Source organism: Poromitra crassiceps, assembly GCF_964638095.1.
Source record: "Poromitra crassiceps genome assembly, chromosome: 3".
Lineage (NCBI taxonomy): Eukaryota > Metazoa > Chordata > Actinopteri > Beryciformes > Melamphaidae > Poromitra > Poromitra crassiceps.
Window position 1 is genome coordinate 10528147 of NC_139625.1, and position 12007 is coordinate 10540153.

The following is a 12007-nucleotide window of genomic DNA, read 5'->3' on the forward strand; positions in this document are numbered from 1 at the left end:
GTCGCCAGCCGCTTCTTTTCACCTGACATCAAGGAGTTTCATTGGCAGGACATAGGGCTTTAAGAGGCTCGCGCTATTCCCCCCAGTTCCCCTCTCCCCCCGAACAGGCGCCCAGACCGACCAGAGGAGGTGCTAGTGCAGCGACCAGCACTCATACACCACCGGCTTCCCACAAGCCGGAGGTACCGCTGCCGGGAATTGAACCCGGTTCTCAGTAGGCGAGTGCTTTTACATCTACACTGCCCATGTGTCCTGGACACATTTCTGGGACTCGTGACTCGACTTGGACTTGAATGAATGAATGAATGAATGAATGAATGAATGGATGAATGAAAATTTAAAACGTTAAAAAAAGGAAATATACATGTACACATATATACATATAATAAAATAAAATAAGAATTAAAAACGGACAAAAAAAACCCAATAACTAATCAAATGGTCATGTCTGAAAAGGAGTAGGAGGAAGCAGATGCTTGTCTAGTCCTACCCCTATTCTCTAATATACTCTGTTCCAGAGTTCGTCATAACTAGACTAAATTTACATAGATAATTATCAACATTTTAACACAGTTACTCAATCAACAACCGTATTCATTCATCGACTTGAAGACTGATGAGTCAGACTTGGACTTGGACTTGAGCATTCATACATTGGGACTCGGAAGTTGGAGGCGAGGACCCAGACTTGTTAATTGATCGTTTTTGTTTTGGTAATAGGCTCTAATAATTTGGCATATAGATATTGATAGCTCTATTAACACCGTGACATTATTCAGTTTCGTGCAAGGGCAGGCACGTGTGTTCCACCCACATGTGGATTCACACTCAGACTCGGGTCATTCGGACTCGAATCTGACTCTTCTTTGCTGACTGGGACTTGGACTCGGAGTCGAACACTGGGGACTTGAGACTGGCGATATAGTGACTTGACTACAACACTGGGTATGACTCAGTATTCTAAAAGAAATGCATTTCCCTGTGCTCTGAGTCACATAATAATCACCAATACAGAGGCCTTCTTTGTTGTAGAATGTGTGTGTGTTTTTGGGGGGACTTTGAACGTAACATTCTCTCCTCTCCCTGGAGCCACACAGGTTTGAGTTGCTCCGTAATGAGCATGGTCATGGGGATAAGAAGCCATATGTAGGTGAGCTGTTGGATGTAGCTTAACGAGGCCTGATTATTCAGACGTAACATCACACATGCTTTGCTCTTTCCTCCTGAGACTCAGCAGCAGTTTTTTCCACAAGTCTCTTAAAGATGAAAAAAGAGGGGGAAGGAGGGAGGGGGGACATGTTTCACTCCCCAAAAATTCTATGCATCCATTTTTAGCTGTGCCCAGCAGCTCTATCCACCTTATTCCTACAGTAGCTGCCATGATGCCTTACGTGAAATATTGTCACTTCTTCTATAAGTTGGTCGGTCGAGAAAAAGTTCACCACCCTATTAGCGGGCACAGTTTTTGCCCTAGGAAGCTGTGTGCGTGTGCGTGTGTGTGTACGTGTGCGTGTGTGTGTGTGTGCGTGTGTGTGTGTGTGTGTGTGTGTGTGTGTGAGAGTGTGAGAGAAGGGGTGTGTGTTTTCATGCCAACTGGCTAAAAGGGGGAAGGGGTTCAAAATGCAGGATAGCAGAGGCTGAAATGTGGTATTGAGGTCGTGTGTGTGTGTGTGCGTGTATGTGTTTGTGTGTGTTTGTGCGTGTGCGTGCGCGCGCGTGTGTGTGTGTGTATGTGTGTGTGTGTGTGTGTGTGCGTGCGTGTGTATGTGTGCGTGCGTGTGTGTGTGCGTGCGTGTGTTTGTGTGTGTGTGTGCGCGCGTGTGTGTGTACGTGTGTGTGTGTTTGTGAAGGTGTGAGGTTGTGTTCATGCCAATTGGCTAAAAGTATCAGGAGTATCAGTCAAATATTTTGACCCAGAATCCCGTTAGTGAAGGGCAGAACCAGAAGGCATGAGATAGTGTGCCCTGACTGCCCTCTGACACATAACCTGTGTCACTTCATCCTCATCATCTGTAAACTGTGTGTCTGAGCCTCCCTCAACAATGTTGAGCAAGATGTTCTCCTGTTTAGTCAATGGGGTTTCTCCTCAAATAAAATCAGGTAAAACAGTAAGGCCAGTCCTCTTGTCCAGTGTACACTGACAAACGTGTCATTTTCAGAGGGTTACATTTATTGTATCCCAGTGAAAACTTAGTCAACTCAACTGTAGTTCAAACTTCTACTTCTACTTTTTTTTCGGCTTTTCTAAAATCAAACTCAATCTTAGCTCCGGGAACTGCATATCCCAGATGTAGTTGCCTAGGCGAGATCCTCAGGCGCTCCTGGGGCATGCTGACCATCTGGGCGGCGAGGTGGACTTTCTCTGCACTTTTGCTGGCAGCAATCTAGCTTTCCTGAACTTTTTGGTCAGATGTCATCGGTCAGTGTTTTTGCTGATGATCGCCGTTTGCTTTAGTTACAGCCACCTTGCTCTCTCTGCATCCTTGCATTTGGGTTCTGTTCTGAATACAAGGTGCTGACACGCCCAAGCTAGCACACCGCAGGGCCCTGTCTTACCCCAGACACAAGCTAGCACACCACAGGGCCCTGTCTTACCCCCGACACAAGCTAGCACACCACAGGGCCCTGTCTTACCCCCGACACAAGCTAGCACACCACAGGGCCCTGTCTTACCCCTGACACAAGCTAGCACACCACAGGGCCCTGTCTTACCCCTGACACAAGCTAGCACACCACAGGGCCCTGTCTTACCCCTGACACAAGCTAGCACACCACAGGGCCCTGTCTTACCCCTGACACAAGCTAGCACACCACAGGGCCCTGTCTTACCCCCGACACAAGCTAGCACACCACAGGGCCCTGTCTTACCCCCAACACAAGCTAGCACACCACAGGGCCCTGTCTTACCCCCGACACAAGCTAGCACACCACAGGGCCCTGTCTTACCCCCGACACAAGCTAGCACACCGCAGGGCCCTGTCTTACCCCCAACACAAGCTAGCACACCACAGGGCCCTGTCTTACCCCTGACACAAGCTAGCACACCACAGGGCCCTGTCTTACCCCCGACACAAGCTAGCACACCACAGGGCCCTGTCTTACCCCCGACACAAGCTAGCACACCACAGGGCCCTGTCTTACCCCCGACACAAGCTAGCACACCGCAGGGCCCTGTCTTACCCCTGACACAAGCTAGCACACCGCAGGGCCCTGTCTTACCCCCAACACAAGCTAGCACACCACAGGGCCCTGTCTTACCCCCGACACAAGCTAGCACACCGCAGGGCCCTGTCTTACCCCCAACACAAGCTAGCACACCACAGGGCCCTGTCTTACCCCTGACACAAGCTAGCACACTGCAGGGCCCTGTCTTACCCCTGACACAAGCTAGCACACCACAGGGCCCTGTCTTACCCCTGACACAAGCTAGCACACTGCAGGGCCCTGTCTTACCCCCAACACAAGCTAGCACACCACAGGGCCCTGTCTTACCCCTGACACAAGTTAGCACACCACAGGGCCCTGTCTTACCCCCGACACAAGCTAGCACACCACAGGGCCCTGTCTTACCCCCGACACAAGCTAGCACACCACAGGGCCCTGTCTTACCCCCAACACAAGCTAGCACACCACAGGGCCCTGTCTTACCCCCGACACAAGCTAGCACACCGCAGGGCCCTGTCTTACCCCCAACACAAGCTAGCACACCACAGGGCCATGTCTTACCCCTGACACAAGCTAGCACACCACAGGGCCCTGTCTTACCCCCGACACAAGCTAGCACACCACAGGGCCCTGTCTTACCCCCGACACAAGCTAGCACACCACAGGGCCCTGTCTTACCCCCGACACAAGCTAGCACACCACAGGGCCCTGTCTTACCCCTGACACAAGCTAGCACACCACAGGGCCCTGTCTTACCCCTGACACAAGCTAGCACACCACAGGGCCCTGTCTTACCCCTGACACAAGCTAGCACACCACAGGGCCCTGTCTTACCCCTGACACAAGCTAGCACACCACAGGGCCCTGTCTTACCCCCGACACAAGCTAGCACACCACAGGGCCCTGTCTTACCCCCGACACAAGCTAGCACACCACAGGGCCCTGTCTTACCCCTGACACAAGCTAGCACACCACAGGGCCCTGTCTTACCCCCGACACAAGCTAGCACACCACAGGGCCCTGTCTTACCCCCGACACAAGCTAGCACACCACAGGGCCCTGTCTTACCCCCGACACAAGCTAGCACACCACAGGGCCCTGTCTTACCCCTGACACAAGCTAGCACACCACAGGGCCCTGTCTTACCCCTGACACAAGCTAGCACACCACAGGGCCCTGTCTTACCCCTGACACAAGCTAGCACACCACAGGGCCCTGTCTTACCCCTGACACAAGCTAGCACACCACAGGGCCCTGTCTTACCCCCGACACAAGCTAGCACACCACAGGGCCCTGTCTTACCCCCGACACAAGCTAGCACACCACAGGGCCCTGTCTTACCCCTGACACAAGCTAGCACACCACAGGGCCCTGTCTTACCCCCGACACAAGCTAGCACACCACAGGGCCCTGTCTTACCCCTGACACAAGCTAGCACACCACAGGGCCCTGTCTTACCCCTGACACAATGCCCAGTACTAAGTCTCATTGTTTGAAAAGGAGGTGTGGTCAGGCGCATTGCTATCTTGAGGCAGCGGAAAGCGTTTGAGCCTTGACCAACAAAAACACAGTCTGTCTTTTTACTTTTTACAAAGATGATGTTTTGAGGTAGGCTGTGGTTTTATTAACCTATAGGGTAAATTATGTTACTGATGTGGTCTGTTGGTCTTGCTTGCCTGCAGCCTTAGTCCAGACAAAAGCTGACTGCCCCGCCATTTAGCTCACCTGGCTTGTAAACGGGAAAAGCAAAAGTGGACTTGGACACATCCTGAATGCACTGGCTCCATGCGCTTAGAGTCTAACACCAAGGGCCCTACTGTATGTAGATGATGTGTAGTGCATGGTCTAAGCCTTAGACCACAGCACTACACATCATCTACATACAGTAGGGCCCTTGGTGTTACGTGACCGTGGCCTCGATACGTTTACAGTTAGTCTTTTGGAAGTATTACAGCATGAGATATATGAACGCACCAGATGATTCCTAGGATGTGCTGCAGTCTGCAGACATCCTATATTGAAGAGCGAGCTGTGGAGAAGCGTGGTGAGACAGACTGCTTAGACGGCAACTTTGGAGATTCTTGTATGGGACACCGAGGCTTGCTTGATCCTGCTTTGGATTTCATGGTCATGCAGCCCTCTGAACACTGCCTACCTGTCTGTAGTGTTGGAGTACTCAAGACCGGTCTCAAGACCACATTTGGTCGGTCTCTGTCTCGTCTTGGTATCGGGCAAGCCGGACTCTGGATTTTATATCAAGACCAGCCGAGACCACAACTGCAGTGACATCATTACTTGCCTGGCTATATATATTTTTTACTGTGATTGGGTGTAAAAATCCCTCCTTCAATCGCAACCAATAACCTTGCGGGTTGAAAGTTTCTAACGCTGTAGCCCCTCCCCTCACGTTCATACACAAAGGAAGACAACACAGGTCAACAAGGTGTCTGGAGACAAACCACAAAGGGGGAGGAGTCATAGGTCATAAGGTGTTTTTCATTCTGTCCACTGTGTTGAGCCTTTCTGAAGGTCAGTGATATGAAAGTGTTTCAGATCAAAGGATTGCATTCTGTCACTGAGTATACAGTATACTGTACAGGCATTTATATTTGACTATCATTCCTAAATACATGTAGGCTAATGATTTATTTCATTGTTAGCAGAGCAATGGTCTAAAGGTTAAATGGTCGCGTATAAATGGTCTCGCATTTGTCTGGTCTTGGTCTTGTCTTGGTCTCGGGTTAGGTGGTCTCAACTCCAACACTACCCTGTGTGTCTCTAATACAGCCCTCTGAACACTGTTTACCTGTCTGTCTCCAATGCAGCCCTCTGAACACTGTTTACCTGTCTGTCTCTAATACAGCCCTCTGAACACTGTTTACCTGTGTGTCTCTAATACAGCCCTCTGAACACTGTTTACCTGTCTGTCTGTAATACAGCCCTCTGAACACTGTTTACCTGTCTGTCTCTAATACAGCCCTCTGAACACTGTTTACCTGTCTGTCTGTAATACAGCCCTCTGAACACTGTTTACCTGTCTGTCTGTAATACAGCCCTCTGAACACTGTTTACCTGTCTGTCTCTAATACAGCCCTCTGAACACTGTTTACCTGTCTGTCTCTAATACAGCCCTCTGAACACTGTTTACCTGTCTGTCTGTAATACAGCCCTCTGAACACTGTTTACCTGTCTGTCTGTAATACAGCCCTCTGAACACTGCTTACCTGTCTGTCTGTAATACAGCCCTCTGAACACTGTTTACCTGTCTGTCTCTAATACAGCCCTCTGAACACTGTTTACCTGTCTGTCTCTAATACAGCCCTCTGAACACTGTTTACCTGTCTGTCTCTAATACAGCCCTCTGAACACTGCTTACCTGTCTGTCTGTAATACAGCCCTCTGAACACTGTTTACCTGTCTGTCTCTAATACAGCCCTCTGAACACTGTTTACCTGTCTGTCTGTAATACAGCCCTCTGAACACTGTTTACCTGTCTGTCTCTAATACAGCCCTCTGAACACTGTTTATCTGTCTGTCTGTAATACAGCCCTCTGAACACTGCTTACCTGTCTGTCTGTAATACAGCCCTCTGAACACTGCTTACCTGTCTGTCTCTAATACAGCCCTCTGAACACTGTTTACCTGTCTGTCTGTAATACAGCCCTCTGAACACTGTTTACCTGTCTGTCTGTAATACAGCCCTCTGAACACTGTTTACATGTCTGTCTCTAATACAGCCCTCTGAACACTGTTTACCTGTCTGTCTCCAATACAGCCCTCTGAACACTGTTTACCTGTCTGTCTGTAATACAGCCCTCTGAACACTGCTTACCTGTCTGTCTCTAATACAGCCCTCTGAACACTGCTTACCTGTCTGTCTCCAATACAGCCCTCTGAACACTGTTTACCTGTCTGTCTGTAATACAGCCCTCTGAACACTGTTTACCTGTCTGTCTCCAATACAGCCCTCTGAACACTGTTTACCTGTCTGTCTCTAATACAGCCCTCTGAACACTGCTTACCTGTCTGTCTGTAATACAGCCCTCTGAACACTGCTTACCTGTCTGTCTGTAATACAGCCCTCTGAACACTGCTTACCTGTCTGTCTGTAATACAGCCCTCTGAACACTGTTTACCTGTCTGTCTCTAATACAGCCCTCTGAACACTGTTTATCTGTCTGTCTCTAATACAGCCCTCTGAACACTGTTTACCTGTCTGTCTGTAATACAGCCCTCTGAACACTGTTTACCTGTCTGTCTCTAATACAGCCCTCTGAACACTGTTTACCTGTCTGTCTCTAATACAGCCCTCTGAACACTGTTTACCTATCTGTCTCTAATACAGCCCTCTGAACACTGCTTACCTGTCTGTCTGTAATACAGCCCTCTGAACACTGCTTACCTGTCTGTCTGTAATACAGCCCTCTGAACACTGTTTACCTGTCTGTCTCTAATACAGCCCTCTGAACACTGTTTATCTGTCTGTCTCTAATACAGCCCTCTGAACACTGTTTACCTGTCTGTCTGTAATACAGCCCTCTGAACACTGTTTACCTGTCTGTCTCTAATACAGCCCTCTGAACACTGTTTACCTGTCTGTCTCTAATACAGCCCTCTGAACACTGTTTACCTGTCTGTCTCTAATACAGCCCTCTGAACACTGTTTACCTGTCTGTCTCTAATACAGCCCTCTGAACACTGTTTACCTGTCTGTCTCTAATACAGCCCTCTGAACACTGTTTACCTGTCTGTCTCTAATGCAGCCCTCTGAACACTGCTTACCTGTCTGTCTGTAATACAGCCCTCTGAACACTGTTTACCTGTCTGTCTGTAATACAGCCCTCTGAACACTGTTTACCTGTCTGTCTGTAATACAGCCCTCTGTACACTGTTTACCTGTGTGTCTCTAATACAGCCCTCTGAACACTGTTTACCTGTCTGTCTGTAATACAGCCCTCTGAACACTGTTTACCTGTCTGTCTCTAATACAGCCCTCTGAACACTGTTTACCTGTCTGTCTCTAATACAGCCCTCTGAACACTGTTTACCTGTCTGTCTGTAATACAGCCCTCTGAACACTGTTTACCTGTCTGTCTGTAATACAGCCCTCTGAACACTGTTTACCTGTCTGTCTCTAATACAGCCCTCTGAACACTGTTTACCTGTCTGTCTCTAATACAGCCCTCTGAACACTGTTTACCTGTCTGTCTCCAATACAGCCCTCTGAACACTGTTTACCTGTCTGTCTGTAATACAGCCCTCTGAACACTGCTTACCTGTCTGTCTCTAATACAGCCCTCTGAACACTGCTTACCTGTCTGTCTCCAATACAGCCCTCTGAACACTGTTTACCTGTCTGTCTGTAATACAGCCCTCTGAACACTGTTTACCTGTCTGTCTCCAATACAGCCCTCTGAACACTGTTTACCTGTCTGTCTCTAATACAGCCCTCTGAACACTGCTTACCTGTCTGTCTCTAATACAGCCCTCTGAACACTGTTTACCTGTCTGTCTGTAATACAGCCCTCTGAACACTGTTTACCTGTCTGTCTGTAATACAGCCCTCTGAACACTGTTTACCTGTCTGTCTGTAATACAGCCCTCTGAACACTGTTTACCTGTCTGTCTCTAATACAGCCCTCTGAACACTGTTTACCTGTCTGTCTGTAATACAGCCCTCTGAACACTGTTTACCTGTCTGTCTGTAATACAGCCCTCTGAACACTGTTTACCTGTCTGTCTCTAATACAGCCCTCTGTACACTGTTTACCTGTCTGTCTGTAATACAGCCCTCTGAACACTGTTTACCTGTCTGTCTCTAATACAGCCCTCTGAACACTGTTTACCTGTGTGTCTCTAATACAGCCCTCTGAACACTGCTTACCTGTCTGTCTCTAATACAGCCCTCTGAACACTGTTTACCTGTCTGTCTGTAATACAGCCCTCTGAACACTGTTTACCTGTCTGTCTGTAATACAGCCCTCTGAACACTGCTTACCTGTCTGTCTCTAATACAGCCCTCTGAACACTGTTTACCTGTCTGTCTGTAATACAGCCCTCTGAACACTGTTTACCTGTCTGTCTCCAATACAGCCCTCTGAACACTGTTTACCTGTCTGTCTCTAATACAGCCCTCTGAACACTGCTTACCTGTCTGTCTCTAATACAGCCCTCTGAACACTGCTTACCTGTCTGTCTCTAATACAGCCCTCTGAACACTGTTTACCTGTCTGTCTGTAATACAGCCCTCTGAACACTGTTTACCTGTCTGTCTGTAATACAGCCCTCTGAACACTGTTTACCTGTCTGTCTGTAATACAGCCCTCTGAACACTGTTTACCTGTCTGTCTCTAATACAGCCCTCTGAACACTGTTTACCTGTCTGTCTGTAATACAGCCCTCTGAACACTGTTTACCTGTCTGTCTGTAATACAGCCCTCTGAACACTGTTTACCTGTCTGTCTCTAATACAGCCCTCTGTACACTGTTTACCTGTCTGTCTGTAATACAGCCCTCTGAACACTGTTTACCTGTCTGTCTCTAATACAGCCCTCTGAACACTGTTTACCTGTGTGTCTCTAATACAGCCCTCTGAACACTGCTTACCTGTCTGTCTCTAATACAGCCCTCTGAACACTGTTTACCTGTCTGTCTGTAATACAGCCCTCTGAACACTGTTTACCTGTCTGTCTGTAATACAGCCCTCTGAACACTGCTTACCTGTCTGTCTCTAATACAGCCCTCTGAACACTGTTTACCTGTCTGTCTCTAATACAGCCCTCTGAACACTGCTTACCTGTCTGTCTGTAATACAGCCCTCTGAACACTGCTTACCTGTCTGTCTGTAATACAGCCCTCTGAACACTGTTTACCTGTCTGTCTGTAATACAGCCCTCTGAACACTGTTTACCTGTCTGTCTGTAATACAGCCCTCTGAACACTGTTTACCTGTCTGTCTCTAATACAGCCCTCTGAACACTGTTTACCTGTCTGTCTCTAATACAGCCCTCTGAACACTGTTTACCTGTCTGTCTCTAATACAGCCCTCTGAACACTGTTTAACTGTGTGTCTCTAATACAGCCCTCTGAACACTGTTTACCTGTCTGTCTGTAATACAGCCCTCTGAACACTGTTTACCTGTCTGTCTCTAATACAGCCCTCTGAACACTGTTTACCTATCTGTCTGTAATACAGCCCTCTGAACACTGTTTACCTGTCTGTCTCTAATACAGCCCTATGAACACTGTTTACCTGTGTGTCTCTAATACAGCCCTCTGAACACTGTTTACCTGTCTGTCTCTAATACAGCCCTCTGAACACTGTTTACCTGTCTGTCTGTAATACAGCCCTCTGAACACTGTTTACCTGTCTGTCTCTGATACAGCCCTCTGAACACTGTTTACCTGTGTGTCTCTAATACAGCCCTCTGAACACTGTTTACCTGTCTGTCTCTAATACAGCCCTCTGAACACTGTTTACATGTCTGTCTCTAATACAGCCCTCTGAACACTGTTTACCTGTGTGTCTCTAATACAGCCCTCTGAACACTGTTTACCTGTCTGTCTCTAATACAGCCCTCTGAACACTGTTTACCTGTGTGTCTCTAATACAGCCCTCTGAACACTGTTTACCTGTCTGTCTCTAATACAGCCCTCTGAACACTGTTTACCTGTCTGTCTCTAATACAGCCCTCTGAACACTGTTTACCTGTGTGTCTCTAATACAGCCCTCTGAACACTGTTTACCTGTCTGTCTCTAATACAGCCCTCTGAACACTGTTTACCTGTGTGTCTCTAATACAGCCCTCTGAACACTGTTTACCTGTCTGTCTCTAATACAGCCCTCTGAACACTGTGTACCTGTCTGTCTCTAATACAGACGGCGTTCTCCGATTTCCTGATGGGAAGTTCTAAAGACCTGTCCAAGCACATCAAAGTAGTGGTGAGTAGGCTTACCTGTCAATCAATAATCGATCCATAATGAGCAAAGGCAGTAAGTCACTCTCAATTTTTTCCTTGTTTTGAAGGAATACATCAACACTTTTTTTGGAGATTCACCTAATTGCCATCTTCCCGATAGTAAGATCAGAAGATAGATGCTATTCTCTTCTCTGTGTATGCAGTAGAAAAATTGTGCCCCGCCCCGCCCCGCCCCGCCCACTAGTTAGCTTAGCACAATGAATGCTAGTCATTGGTACAGAACAACAGAAAACAAACTGCTCACCTGGTGTAATCTAAGTCTCCACAAGCCTTGAGATGCCAAGTTGACTTGAAAAGACGTATTTTATCTGAAATCTTCACTGTAGCCAGGCGCCGCACGATGGTGGCTGGTGGGTACTGCAGCCTGTTATTTTTCTACTGCACGCACAGAGAAGAGATCTTCTCTTCTTACTATCGGGAAGATGGCAAATAGGCGAATCTCCCACAATGTTGGTGTGTTGCTTTAAAATTCAAATAAGCTTTATTGGCATGAATGGTAGTCAACCATTATTGCCAAAACAGAACAATAAACAGTTATTTATGTATACATATACGCATGTACGTATACACAACATACATACACGTACATAAAATATGTTAAAGTTATAAATCTTAAAGATTTCACTTTCGTTCTCTTTGGCGACAGCTATGGCGATGAGCTGTAATTGCATGTGCATCATCTGCGCCACCACAGACACCCAAGGTCATAAATGCTGCAATGCCAAAAATGCAAAGGCTTTCATCAATGGGCCCATAGGCTTAATCACCATTGTGTGAACTCCTTTGGTGATAGAGAGTGACTTAACAGACATTTATTTACGTGAAAATCTTTGAGATTATAACTTAAATTATAACTTAGATT

The 12007-nt window shown here is 47.6% G+C and overlaps 1 protein-coding gene across 1 annotated transcript in view; it reads left to right on the forward strand.

The window, feature by feature from the left end:
* Nucleotides 1-12007, forward strand: part of LOC310772958 (diacylglycerol kinase zeta-like) — a gene marked incomplete at both ends in the record, with an annotated part of 167655 nt that overhangs the window by 42539 nt on the left and 113109 nt on the right. Inside the window, one exon of the mRNA XM_083632913.1 lies at nucleotides 11045-11107. Coding sequence (XP_083489039.1) covers nucleotides 11045-11107 — 63 coding nt within the window. The remainder of the gene's footprint in view (nucleotides 1-11044; nucleotides 11108-12007) is intronic.